Source organism: Aptenodytes forsteri, unplaced genomic scaffold (genome assembly GCF_000699145.1).
Source record: "Aptenodytes forsteri isolate BGI_AS27 unplaced genomic scaffold, ASM69914v1 Scaffold760, whole genome shotgun sequence".
Lineage (NCBI taxonomy): Eukaryota > Metazoa > Chordata > Aves > Sphenisciformes > Spheniscidae > Aptenodytes > Aptenodytes forsteri.
Genome location: NW_008796108.1, coordinates 85752 through 99946, shown reverse-complemented (window position 1 = coordinate 99946; position 14195 = coordinate 85752). Strand labels below are relative to the sequence as shown.

Below are 14195 nucleotides of genomic sequence, written 5' to 3'. Positions count from 1 at the left end.
TGGTGGTTCTTTACTTCATGCAGGGCAGAGTTTGCTGTAGGAGGTTTCTGAGATGTGTTACGGTCCCGGCTGGTGACTGGAGCTGAGAATATCACAGTATCCTAGATATTTTTAGTAGAGGAAGATTTTTGTGCAACAACTATTGCCTTTTCTAGCAACAACTTAGTCTTCAGAAGAACAAGACCTTGTGAAATTCAGGTTTTGCATAAGATGAGGAATACTTCAGTAGTAAACCAGTGTTTTTTAATGGAAATGGAATCTAAAGTGCTGCTCTGAGTCTGGGGAAGGAAAAAAAAAAAAGCAGCTATGTTTCCTGGGGACTTTTGTGAAAACAGAAAATTATTCACCGCCTTTGGATTAAGCACAGCTCTAAAATGTCAGGACTCTGGTCTTTGATGCTCTGGGTTTGCTATGTAATTGAGGTTAGGTGTTATTTATTACCAGCTATTATTAGTTTATGTGGTGTCACAGATGGACAAGGTAAGGCAGTGGACTAGGGAAAAATGAGGCCTCTGTGTGTCAAAGATGATCCCCAGCAGCAGCTTTTGCGTAAAGCGATCGAACTACAGCGGAGCAGCTGCCGTGCTGCAAGTGCTGGGAAACGGCTGCTGGAGTGAGCTGCGTTGAGCAAACAGTGATAGACGTTTTCAGCACACAACAGAGCAAGGTGCCATTAAGAAATACGCTGGCGGCCTGGCCGAGATGTGATAAAAGGCTGTTTCCACTCTGACTTTACAGTAAAAGCTTTCACAGGAGCTCTGACTCGTGGGCAGCTTCCTGGGTACAGGTGCTTGGGGAAACTGTAGAGCTTGAGGTTTTGTAATGCCAGGACTGACTTTGTGGTTCGGGGTGGAAGGTACTGGCTCCTCTGAGCAAAGGGCTCACGTTCCCATGGGGTTAATGCAACCCTTTAGCCCTGCGCTGGGAGTTCATGCTTTTGCTGGGAGTCTTTCAGAGGAGACGGTAAGGAAAGAAGATGCCTCAGGTAGATGAGCGTTGCCTGAACACATGCAGCGTTCGGGGTGGGAGAGATGTGTCAGGGGTGCACAGTGCTGAAACAAAGCGCTTTCTGCTCCACGTGGATATTAAAAATCGCACAGAGAGCAAAAGAGCACCTCTTTAGTCCTGCGGCTTGTGCTCTATTGACCTCTTCCCCCTGTCCTCCACGGTGGCGTTGAGAGTGCTCAAAGGTAAATTAGTGGCTGTTTTTTCCATCCTGGAGGAGGCTGCGTTGCAGGGGAGCTGCATATGCAGAGCTGGTGGTGGCGGGAGAAGTACGCTCACCAAAATGGGAGGTGTTCAGCTTTTGAGAAACAACTTCTAGAAATTAATCCTCCCTTTGCACAAATTTTACTAAATTTGACAAGATTTCAATGGTGGCAGTATCCTTGTGAAAATTATAAAGGTACTTTGAGAGAAGATCAACCTGTTTTTTTTCTAGCAGTGAAGCCTTACTTTTCAAGGAAAGGTGGTTTGCTGAGAAAAAACAGGAAATTCTGACGCATTCTGGAGATAAAAATATCGTGTTCCCTGAGATAAAAGTAATAATTTTATTGAGTTTTGTAGAGAAGAAACATTTCAAGGCTGAAGAAAGAAAACCAGAAATACTGCAAACTTCTCTTTTTTTTCCTTTTCTGCACAAAAATATTTTTTCCCCCCTCTGCTTCATGCAAAGGATCCCACCCACCTCCGAGCTCAGGCGTGCTCTCCCAGGGGAGCCCCCTCCTGCCCAGCAAGCGTGGTGTGCAGCCTGCTTGGGTGGACAAAGGCTCCAGATGGGGACGACCCCCTCGGAGGCCCTGCAGGCGAGGGGTGCAGCACATCCTACCGTGGGGAGGGCAGGGTGCTGCGATTGTCTCAATTTTTCTATCAATTCACTTCTTTCTTTGCTTGGAGGAACAAAGGTGGTTGAGGTGGGGAGAGGAATAGTCTTAGGAGATGAATCCCAGCAGGGAGATGCTGCAGGACTTGGTCATTTGTTGCATTTGGTGTCACCTGTTTTCCCTGCAAGGCTTTTGCAAAGCCCTGTTTACTTTATCTCCCTTCTGTTGCTCCCATTCGTTGCCAGCATCAGGGCAGGTGTGTTTCTTTGCGTCTTTTTCAGAATGGACTACTTAACTTGCAGAAATACAAACTGGTCAAACTCCTTTTTGTTTCCCTTCCAGGGCCGCAAACCTGGCTACTTCTCGTTCCTGGATCCCTTTTCCCCTGGCGTCTGGCTCTTCATGCTGCTCGCCTACCTGGCTGTCAGCTGCGTCCTCTTCTTGGTTGCTCGGTAATGTGACTGGCGCTGCCTTTTCCTTCCTCGCGGTGCCATCTAGCGTCACGCTCCCAGACCCGTGGGGCGATGCGTGGTGAGGGGCTGCACAGGGGGACACGGGGACATCCCCCATCCCACTGTGGAGGGCACAGTAAGGGGGGCAGAAGCGTCCCAGCCCCCTGCCCTCCGCCAGCTGGGAACTGGGGCTTTGCTGCTGAGGGCCCGCGCAGGCACGTCACCAATGCATATGGCAGCCCTGGGATGGCCGTTGGCACGGCTGTGACGGGGAGGGCGGGAGCAGCGTGCCACGATTCAGGAGCGTGCTTGGCCACAGCGGTGGGTGCCAGTGCCGAGAGCTGCGTGGGAAGGGAGGGAGGAGGTTTGGGAGTAGGGCTGGTGCTGTGCAAGTGGTGCTGCTCCCTGTAGATGCTTGATCTGCAACAGATAAACCAACCACTTGTCTTGAACAGGAGAGCGGAGGCTGGCAGGCACCGGCAAATGCATTCAGAGATATTAACGCAAATTCCAGTAGTTATGTTTGGTTCCTCTGGCCCTGTAAAACCCAGTGTGTACAGAAAAAGGAAGTTCATTAATACCTTTTAACCTTTTAACCTTAGCCTCTTGGTTGATGTGCAGAGCCTCACTTGACAGCTCGCAGTTCCATTTCCCTATGACTAATTTAAATCAGCCTTAAAATATATCACAGCGCTTGTCTGCAGCGTGTCTCCCATTGAGGCCCGGGGTCTGTGCTCCATTGCTGTTTTCCCTGACCTCCTAACAAACTGCTTATGGTTGGTGGCATAGATGGGCCTTTTCAGACATAGTTGAACTGTGTCCTGGCGATGTGTCCCAAAAGCATGCTCAGGGCTTGAAGGTTGTTTCGGGACACAGTTAATACCCAATTCTCATTACAAAAATTGGAACTGTGCTGTCACTCAGTCCCTTAGCATGGCTAAAGTTGTCATCCTGACAGGGCTTTAATGGTTTTTTCGAATGCCGTTACAGCCTCAGAAACGTAGTTCTGAAGAAACCATTGAATAATGCAGTCCGGCGCTCTCTGCAGACTGAGATTTGGTGCCCCTTTAGCCCCCTCCTCATGTTTTAAACATGATGCTCCAAAAAGGTGCCTTTACGCAGCTTCTCACTGGAGATGGAGCTTTGGACACTGCTTTCTGCCTTGCTCAGCAGTAAGGAGCTTTTGACCCTGTGAATTGCAGAAGACTCTCCCAGAGCAGTGTTTTTTACTGCCAGTGCTTGATCCAACCATAGAAAGTCTTCAAGAAATAACCTCCACTTCGCTGGCATCACAGTGAGGTAGGAGACGCAGAAACAAAAATAAACACCTCATTTTGGTTAAATACTGCATAAGCTGGCAGAGTCCTGCAGCTGTATTAGCAGTATCCTCAGAATGACCCTCCCAGGCACCAGCTTTGTTAACCATTAGCAATATAATGAATTGCAGCATAGGAATTAGAAGACTTTCTTAGCAACCAGGGAACCGAGGATTGGCAACAGCAAAAAAAAAGAGAGCTAGGCTACAGTCACTTCAGTGACAGGCTGTCATTTCAGATTCCCACCTCTGTCCTGTCCCCGTGAGCATTGAAAGTATGTGATGCTTCGAAACACAAGCACTTGGCTTCAAACTAGACCTGGGACCTAGACCTTGCCAGGGCAATCAGACCTCTCAGAGCAACCATTTGTACCAATACTGTTATTTTTCTCGATGGTGTCATGCAGACAGGTCTCACGCACTTCACTTTTGAACTTCCCATTGATGCTTATTCTCCAGCAGGGAACACAGCCAAAGATGTTTGATTTCAGTTTCACATCAAGTCTGTGCACATCTGGAATTATTGTTGTGGTTGTCCATGGTACAAATTCGTACACAGGGCTCCAGCCTCCCCGCAGCCCATGCCCAGATTTTCAGCAGAGCCTCTCAAAACTTTTGCAAATCTTTACAAGAAAGCCTCTGGCTTCTGAGTCTTAGAGCAAGCATTTCGCACAGCTCTGAGCCCTGGAGCGTCAATTGACAGCAAAGAGTTTCCTCCTCAGAAAAATCTGCCTCCAGGAGAGTTAGGGCTTCACAGCTTTTCTTTTTTTGCTTTTTTTCTCCAAAGTGCCGATTTCCCAGTGAATTACTTGAGCTACCTGTTTCTTGTTGTTTTAGATTGACACCGTACGAGTGGTACAGCCCCCACCCCTGCTCACAAGGCAGATGCAATCTTCTCGTGAATCAGTACTCTCTCGGCAACAGCTTGTGGTTTCCAGTCGGGGGATTCATGCAGCAAGGCTCCACCATTGCCCCCCAAGCATTATCCACGCGCTGTGTCAGTGGAGTCTGGTAAGGAGGTCAGCCCTCCTCTTAAGGAAGGCTTTTCTGTGGGTCTTTTCTGGGCAGGAGCAGATGGAGAGGCAGAGGGTGGGGATGGAGATCAGATTCAGTCCATGGGGCAATCTCGGGTCACCATCTTCGCTTCCCCTTTCCCTAGGTGGGCATTCACCTTGATCATCATCTCCTCCTACACGGCCAATCTGGCAGCCTTCCTCACCGTGCAGCGGATGGACGTCCCCATCGAATCCGTAGATGACCTGGCTGACCAGACAGCCATCGAGTACGGCACCATTCATGGCGGCTCCAGCATGACCTTCTTCCAAGTAAACCTCATTCTTTTGCTAACTGGGGCAGGAGGTGCAGAGGACACCCTTTAATCAGATTTGGATGTCGCCCCAGCCTGTCATGCCTGTTTCATTCCGGTTTCTGGCACGGAGGGGACCTTTGGAGAGACCCCTGGCTGCTTGGCTGCACAGGTCTGGGCTAGATCCACAGTGGGTGATGATGGGATGAATGGGGTGGGGGAGGCATGGCGGAGGACAGGGAAGGCAGGATTTTGTAACACAGCAGCTGGCATGCTCTTGGGATGCTGGAGGACTAGGGTCAGGACATCTGTGCTGGACCCTGGAGGAGCTGACTTTCCTGCTTGGACTTAGAAAGCAACTTAACACTTGGAGTGTCACCACATGGGTGAGAAATTGTACGCATCCCTGTGTCACAGTGGTGATATAACACGGTCTTATATGAGCAGATGAGCATTTGCAGTCAAATTTCCATGGGTCTCTATGCGGTTTTGATGTGATCTTGGCTTTTACATGAGAGTCCCTCAGGTTGGGTAAGCAAAGAAACGTTTGCAAACCCCAGGCAGGCTAGTATATGTAAAAGTGCTGGAGTCTGTACGTGGTCAGTGGCACTGAAAACAAATAAGTCAAGTGTATGCAAACTTATGCGCGCCATTTAGCCCAATTTAATTTTTTTCTTCCCTTTTCTATTCAGAAGGGAAATAAATGAATGAATCTTTTCTGCAGTGCTCTGAATGCACAAAGAACTGCTTGAGGATTATTTATTTATTACATGTTGAAATTCTGAGAGGAGAGAAAGCTTTTCTCATTTCTTTCCCCTTCTGAGTCTGAACTGAACTGGGAAGCCTGAGAAATCTCTCGAGTGAGCCTGAGCTTTTCAGCCCAACTTTACACCCTTCAGGGTTTGGCAAAAAGCTACTTTTAAGCAGAACATTACCTCTAAAATGAGCTGAACAGAGCCCAAGTGACTAAGGTGGTTGTATATGAGGCACTCGTTTAGTTCTTTTCAGGAAGGCTTTCAAGTTTAAAATCCTAACTGTGGCTCTGCACTGCCTGGCGGGTGCTGGAGTCGCTGGTATCAGAGAAGAAATTAGCAAAAGATGTTCTGGTACCATTTGCAACGCTCTAAACCATGTTGGGATCCATTTGCCCTGGTGTAACGATGGTGGGTCAAACGCAGTGATGGATTAAGCAGGCATGGCTGAGGCTGTCGTCACCACCCCTCAGCTCCTGGCTGCATGAGACGCGTGTCCGCTGCTGAAGCACCTTGCCTTGTAACCTGTCCTGGCAGCAGTTTCCCCTGACACTAACACACAGGATTAAGGTCTAAAAGTGCAGTGAATCGGGAACAAACACATACCCTGTTTGTCTGTCCCTTGCCCAAGTGACTGCACCCCGAAGACAGAGCTGGACAGATGAGGACAGTAACTAGGTCAGCAGCAGATTCCCTGAGGCTCTCCAGCATCGCTCGCCAGCCGCAGAAAATGAGCCCTTGAAAGTGCGATGGCAGGGGGTGCCTGGGAGCACGTCACGTACCTGCTGTGGTGGCCGGGAGGGGAGGTGATATAAGGGATTCTGTGTGCTGCAGAAATGCAAGGGTGAGGGGAAAGGGGCAAATTCAGAAACTCCTAATGTAGACCAGAGTGTGTTTATCTTCAGTCTTTGTGCAAGCAGGTTTCACTCTTAGCTCAGCACAGGCAAGAGAGATTAACCGTAGTCAGCTTTTCTCTCAATCAAACCAAGGTGGGTTCAACCATCAGCAAAGTCTGAGGATTTAGGGCTGGTTGAGCTTTACTTTACCACAGTCAATGAAAAGGCTCCAGTTCTCTTAAGCAGGTACTTTGATTTGCCTTACAAGGGGGTGAACCAAAATCTGGATTCAGGGAGCAACAAACTCCAAAGAGCTTTGGCTCTGCCCCCAGCCGTCAGTGCCCTTCTCAAGGTGGTGGTGTCTGGCTCTGACGCTGGTGAACTGTTTAAGCACAAGGTTACAGTGACAGACGGTAGGGTATGAGCTGTACAGGGAGCATTCGGTGGTTTAAGTCAGCCACGCACGAGCTATTTGTTCCGGCTTTTTTTGTGTGTTTTTGATACACTGTTATGGAAACTATGTATTTTTCTAAAATTGAATTTATGCAAAGAGCTTTGCTGGAACCTATTGGAATTAGGTATGCATTTCATGCCCAGTTTTGCCAACAAAGTCTCAAATCCACCAAGATATTTGAGCCTCTAAATCTCATTGGAATAAACGGAGGTGTCCTGGTTTCGCATCTAAATCCTTTTTGAATCTGGCACCAAATCTGCTTTGACTCCTTTCCCCATTGTGGCCTTTTCATAGTGGTGTCTAACTTGGGGTTTATGTTACAGCAAGATGCTCCCACTTTAGCTGCGCTTGCCTCCTTTCTCCTGCAGAACTCCCGCTACCAGACGTACCAGCGGATGTGGAACTACATGTACTCCAAGCAGCCAAGCGTCTTTGTGAAGAGCACAGAGGAGGGGATTGCGCGCGTGCTGAACTCCAATTACGCCTTCCTGCTGGAGTCCACCATGAACGAGTATTATCGTCAGCGCAATTGCAACCTCACGCAGGTCGGGGGCCTTCTGGACACCAAGGGCTACGGGATTGGCATGCCCGTCGGTAGGCAGTGAAGAAAAATTCTAGTCCTTTTCAGCTGTCAGCAGAGGACCGGAGCATTTGAAAGGCTGAACCGGCTCTAAAGCCAATGTCACGGTTCATGGCTCTGCCCAGGGTCATTTTTTATCTCAGGAGGAAAATCAAATACATTGCAGTTGCCCAAGGTGCACGCTCAGAGCCAGATGTACAAGACCCTGCTCTGGTCCAGAGCCATGTGACGCGCGACTGCGGCTCTTTAAATAATTCATGTGAAAGATGTTTCAAAATTGCTGCTTATTTTCTGCATATATGCTCTTTGCTGACTGTGTCCCTTTTGAACCAGTGTTTTTGAATCGTTTTGTGCTCCTTGTTTTATCTCAGAAGTGCTGTAAAAGTAATGCTGTTGCAATTCTTGTAGTTTTTAGCACAAGTTTCTTAACAGCTGGTGGTTCTTAAAACTCCAGGACAGAGAATTGGGCAATTCAGTGACTATCTCAGCTAATAATCAGGCTTAACAAATGCAGGGGTTTTGTCTTTCAAATATGAGAGCTAGCAAGAGAACATCATCTCCCAGGGCAGCACAGAAAAAGGATGTAGTAGTTGTTATTCCAAGCAATTGACTGATCTTTCGGCCAGTCTCGCAGGCTCAGGAAGCCTTGTTCCTGACCTTTAAGCACCTGCACTTAGCACTACAAAGTTAAGGTGAATTACATAAGAACCGTCACACAAACAGTCACTATAGTTTAGCTAACATGCGTAAGCTTGTAAAGTCACAGTGACCTGATCGTGAGTACAAATCCTTACTTTCAGGACTAAATTTGTTCTCACATTGTCTTGTTAAACAGTGAAACCGTAGCAGATAAGAAGAGCAGAAAGCTGCTCGCTGGGACAATAGTGCAGAGTTACCAGGAGAACTGCGGTCTTTCCCACGGCCCTTCTTCGGGATCTCTGGTAGCAGACATCATCGAGACTGCAGCAGAGCTCAGTACCGAGCCTCCTCTACCATGAACATTTGGGCTTGCGTGTAGGTTGAACTTGCTGCTGTTGCAGTGCACCAGTTTGAGGGAAGGAGTGTTAGAGCAAGGTTGAAGTTGGAGGCAGAATGGCAGGAGAGGGACCTCGGTGGTCTGGAGGAGCAGCAGTGCAATAGTGAACTGCCTTTCAGACCCTGCCCCTGAAGCCAAAGCTCCCCCTTGTAATGGACCTCTTTCAGTGGCCTATGTGGGTCTTGGTGGACAGGCAAAATCACCGTCTGCAAATGACATTAACCGGTTGACAGTCCCAGCAGGGAAGCTGCAGGTTTCAAGGGCTTACATGGACTGAAGTCCCTTCCAAACCGTTCAGAGACGAGCTTTTGTAGTTGGGCGCACTGGCAGGGCATCGTGGCGGGGATGAGTGGGGAGGAAGGCTGGCCGAGGCGGTGCCTTACCACGTACCTCTTGGTGTTGCAGGCTCTGTGTTTCGCGACGAGTTTGACCTGGCCATTCTTCAGTTGCAAGAGAACAACCGCCTGGAAATCCTGAAGCGGAAGTGGTGGGAAGGAGGCAAGTGCCCCAAAGAGGAGGACCACAGAGCTAAAGGTAAGCCACGCCGCTCTCCGGTAGCGTGCTGAAGGGACCAGGCAGTAGAAGCATCCTTGCCAGCAGTGGAAGGATGAACATCCGTCTGCACATGAGCGCTGCCAGGTTTTCCACCTGAGAATTACTTTTTCCCCTTCTCCTGACCTGAGATTCCTTCCTTCACAATTCAAGGAGAAAGCCAAACAGCTCTGCTGTACCTCATGCTGTGTGTTTTTGCCTGGGGCAGAGATAGCAGGAACAACCAAATGACAAATATTGGAGGCATATGGAGGGTAAATTAGCTTCTAATGAATGTCTGCAGCATTACATGGGAAAATGGATGGCTAAAGGGATCAGACCAAAATCCTGGGTTCCTTCAAGGGAGATGGATCTCCACCACAGGCCTGCTGGTTAATGGCTCAAAGTGAAAGTGCCTTTTAAACAGCCAGTGGAAGGGACACAAGGACTCTATTAGTACATCTGTAAACTGAGGAGCAAATTCTTTTGGGTAATGCTATGCAAATTGCCATAAAAGCTACCACATTAGGCTGATGTCCCAGCGTGAGAGCAGTTGCCAGCTTAACACAGTTGCTGCATTTTTTAGTTTTGGCAGTCACCCTTTCCTCAGCAAGTGTTTTCTGGGAGGCCAGCAGGTCCCCCAGTTGAAAGGACGGTCTTCTGACCTTTCTGAGCGCAGAGACGGAGAGCCAAGCCGGGTCCATGGTAGTTCTTTTGTTTTCTTGACGTTGCAGCAGGTGTAGGTGTGTGTGTCTGTCCAGTTCGTGAGCTAGGCTGGAGGAGACCCCGCGGGGACTGTGAGCCAGTGCTTCCTGTTGGGCAGTGCTGCACTGCAGGCAGCCCGGGCTGTTAGTCTCGAGGCAGACGGTGTTGGCCCAGTGTAAGACATCAGGCCTCAGGGCAAGGCAATAAGCTATTAAAGAAGCTACTTTTGAAGGCGAGCAGGCACATGGGAGTCTTTTCCTCCGTGGACTGTGCAAAAAGCAACTCTGAAGTGGAATCTAGTCTGTGGGCTGTTTTGAGATGGCTTTGGAAGGGGGCAGCTAGGAAGCAGGCTCCTGGGCTGTTCCTGGCACTAGCCGGCACGCTCTGTGACCCCGGATGAGTTTTTCTGCTGTTTTGTGCCCTCTGTCATGGCTCACTTCCTCAGTTTGGGAAATGAGGAAGGCTGTGTAGCCTGCTGGTATGTGTATATGAAGGAAGGAAATATCTCTCAGGTGAGCTTGGGAACGGATGTCTGAGGTGGCACCCAGGTAGAATGATAGAAGGATGTAGAGAGAGGTACTGGCCCTAAGTTCAAATTTGAGAGCTGCTGAGAGTTGTGCCCTCTGTCATGGCTCACTTCCTCAGTTTGGGAAATGAGGAAGGCTGTGTAGCCTGCTGGTATGTGTATATGAAGGAAGGAAATATCTCTCAGGTGAGCTTGGGAACGGATGTCTGAGGTGGCACCCAGGTAGAATGATAGAAGGATGTAGAGAGAGGTACTGGCCCTAAGTTCAAATTTGAGAGCTTCTGAGAGGAGAGGATGGCCTCTATCTTGGGTCTAAATTGTGATTATGGGCTATGTTTTCTGCCCTGCAATTGCTGTCTTAGTGGAAACATCTCTACAAAGGGCTGATTTACAGAGTCACTGGATTGCTCCGGAGGCAATGCCAAAAGAATGACGGAGGAGGAGGGAGAAATGTGACCTCCGAAGTTGTAGAACAAAACAGGTCAGCGATTTACAAGGATTTTGGTGAGATTTTATGTCTAAAAGCCACGCAGAAATTAAGTCAATAAATCATTGGTTCTTACACTTTGATTTAATGCTACAGAGGGGAGAGGAAGATTTTTATAAATGTTCTTGTTGAGAAATGGCCTCATACAGTCACCTCAGTGCAAAGCACCGCATGCTTTTTAGTAATCAATCCAATGAGGGGCCCAGTCCACCTGAGACCCAAAACCATCAAGCACAGGAGAGAAGAGCCGTTTCTCGGACAGTGTGTGCTGAGGCCGGCACTGCTCCCCAGCTCCTCTCATGGTCCTGTTCTGCAGGGCCGGACGGGGGCACAGGCTGCAGGTTTGGGGACAGGGGTCAGGGTGGGAAGCGAGGTGACAGCCTCGGCACACAGAAAGCTCAGGCCAGGTTCTTGACGGGTGGATTTTTGTTCCAGCCAGTGAGCTTTCTGGAGCGCAAGCCGTGTAGGACAGGGCTGGCAGCTGCCGCGCGTGCGATTTAGTCCCTCCCCTAAGTGAAGCTGTCTGCATGTGTAGCATTTGGCCCGAGGTGGCTGAATGGCTCCTACGATCAGTAGAGATGGTAGTCATCCCGTTGTAAGAGAGTTGTCCAAGGGAGGTGAGATGAGTCGCCCTATGGAAAGGGACGTTTCCTCCTCATGGGCCAGAGGGTGCTGGGCAGAGAGCACCCAACCTGTAACCAGGTACCCCTGGGTGGCAGGGACCCCATTTGGTCACTGTATGGTGTGAAACAGTGTTGGGTCCTGGTCTTGTTTGGAACCTCTCCTTGCTACTGCAATACAAGCAGTTGTAATCATTTTTCACCCAGCACTTTGTAATGCAATCAAAGGAGCTTTTCTTGGTGCCAGCTTTCTTTAAAGCCCTTTCTTGTCTTCTTCATCTCCGCTTCTTTAACAACATTGCTCATCTTCCTTTGCGAAGTTCAAAGCAACTAGAGCTGGGTTAATAATTTGCAGGGATTAATGTGCCCAATTGATCTCTCATTTTTTTCTCCTGTTTTCAATTTGTCCACAAATTGCTTTGTACTTCCCTCCAATGTACTTGCTGTTTATCTGCAAAATCATCATTTCTGAGAACGCGTTTTCGATCGTGCAGTTATTGCAAGTCATTCAGTTTGCCATCCAAGTCATGCGGTTAGCTATTGATAGGACAGCGCTGGCTATGTGTTTTTGGTCCCTGGCTGGGTGTATGCAATGCCAACTAAACAGCAGAGAGTTGGAATTTCTGTACAGCGATGCTTGCAATTTGTTGCGTCTGCCTCTCCACAACGTTGTCTCTTCTGCTTTATTTTAGGCCTGGGAATGGAGAATATTGGTGGAATCTTCGTGGTTCTCATCTGTGGCTTAATCGTAGCAATTTTTATGGCAATGCTGGAATTTTTGTGGAGCCTTCGGCACTCTGAACAGTCAGAGGTAGGACCTGAAAGTGTCCTGAGGGGATAGTGTGTGTTTATTGCTATTTTATGCAAGTAATACACCCAGGCTGAGATGAGCGTTCCTAGTAATGAGACCTCAAATGCACGAGAAGGTTAGGTGCATTGGGCAGGGTCTAAAATGCACGAGCTTCTCATGCACTCCTACTAAGATCGAGGCTGTAGGGATGCTCCAAGGGCTTTTGAAGGGATCAAGGATGTGTACAACATCCCGGTACCTTTCCTGGAGGCGGGATCACCTGAGGATTTCTACCTGCAATAGGTTTGGGTCTCGTGTTGATTTGGGGATCCAGAACACAGGAGGGTCTCTGACAAGAGGCGGAATCTGTTTGGGCTAAATCAAGCATAAATGCCCGAGCATTGGTGTCGAAAGCCAGTGGCCAGATTAACGACTGAATCCATAACATTTTGGCATCAGAAGCCAGAGCAGATGCAGCACTGCTGGGCTTGCAGCTTACTTAGGTGAGCAGTATGTCTCGGGTCTGCCTTCCAGGTGTCGGTGTGCCAAGAAATGGTGACGGAGCTGCGCAACATCATTCTCTGCAAGGACAGTTTCCACCCTCGTCGGAGGCGAGGGGGAATGGTACGGACTCGCCCCGTTATCCCAGAGGAACGCCGAGCCCGCAGCACAACCACGCTCAGCAACGGGAAGCTGTGCAGTGGGGGTGAGCCAGATCCCCTGGCACAAAGACTGGCACAAGAAGCCGCCCTGGTCGCCCGAGGGTGCACGCACATCCGGGTGTGCCCCGAGTGCCGCAGGTTTCAGGGCCTCCGGGCACGGCCGTCTGCGGGCTCACCTGCACAGAGCGAAGAGAGCTTGGAGTGGGAGAAGACCACCAACAGCAGCGAGCCTGAGTAACGCTGGGGCAGGGGGCGTTGGGGTGGGCCGAGAGGGTCCTGTTCCATTTTACAGAACATGGACTTGTACAATGTCAACTTGTTTTTAAATTAAAAGCAGTTACCCAGCTTCTCCAGAGCAAGGCGGACCTTTGGGCTGACGCGCAGGCCTGGCCAGAGGGTCAGCTTTGGTTTCGGCGTCCGAGAGGACGCGTGTCTCATGGAAGCCTGACGCAGCAGGAGCGAGGTCCTCTGGCTGGCCTGTCTCCAGCAGTTGGCTCCGTGCCACCACGCGGCTCCGCGGCGGGAAGGAGGGACGTGGGGGGTAACTGGTGTAGCAGATATCGCCCACCCAGGGGCAAGAGCGGTTCTTGGAACTTCTCCACCCCAGAGCCAGGAGAAAGGACGCTGGCGCCGTCTTGCCATCACGTAGACTTACCGGGGGATGTTCTCAAAGGGCGGGGGGGAGGGTCTTTTTATTTGATGTGGATAAGGGATGGGAAGGGAGGAGTCATCATTTTGTTTTGGTTTATTTTGGGTACGTCAGGACCTAGTCTCCAAGGCACCAGGTTTCAGGTGCTGATATCTTCTTCCTTTTCAGAGTGTGGCAGGTGGACTGAGGGAGGGGGGGAAGGATGGGATAGCACACACTCCCCGTGAGAAGCAGCATTTGCTGAAAGTCCATCTGAGGAGTTGTTAAAATACTTATATATTAAAATATATATATATACACACAGATATATATATATATATTAAAATGCCAAAAACCAACCAACGAACACAGTGAACTCAAAGAGGCCTTGAAACGCCTGGAATTTCAGGGGTTCTGTGTCTTTTGTTTAGTTCTGGGGTTATCTTTTGCTTTTTTTCCGTTCTGTTTTTGGGATGTGGGTGGGGGAGCCTTTTGAGGAAGGTGAGGTGGGAGCAGGCGAGAGTGGGAGTGCTGGGGAAGGCTGCCCTTTCCCGCCAGCGGAGGGAGGTGGCATTTGCTGCCCACTGTCGCTCCCCAAAGCATCTGTGGCTCGTGCTCTGCATGCTCCCGAACAAGTGACTCTGAGCTCTGCCCCCGTCTCGCGAGCTCCCCTTGTCCGTGACCCACGGAGC

The 14195-nt window shown here is 49.6% G+C and overlaps 1 protein-coding gene across 1 annotated transcript in view; it reads left to right on the top strand.

Moving 5' to 3' along the window:
- The window catches only part of GRIK4 (glutamate ionotropic receptor kainate type subunit 4), a 143045-nt gene extending 129932 nt beyond the window's left edge, over positions 1–13113 (top strand). The window contains exons 13-19 of the mRNA XM_009286740.2: positions 2166–2275; positions 4428–4601; positions 4750–4915; positions 7307–7532; positions 8960–9088; positions 12116–12234; positions 12748–13113. Of these exons, the coding sequence (XP_009285015.1) occupies positions 2166–2275; positions 4428–4601; positions 4750–4915; positions 7307–7532; positions 8960–9088; positions 12116–12234; positions 12748–13113 (1290 nt within the window). The remainder of the gene's footprint in view (positions 1–2165; positions 2276–4427; positions 4602–4749; positions 4916–7306; positions 7533–8959; positions 9089–12115; positions 12235–12747) is intronic.
- Positions 13114–14195: the final 1082 nt, after the last annotated feature.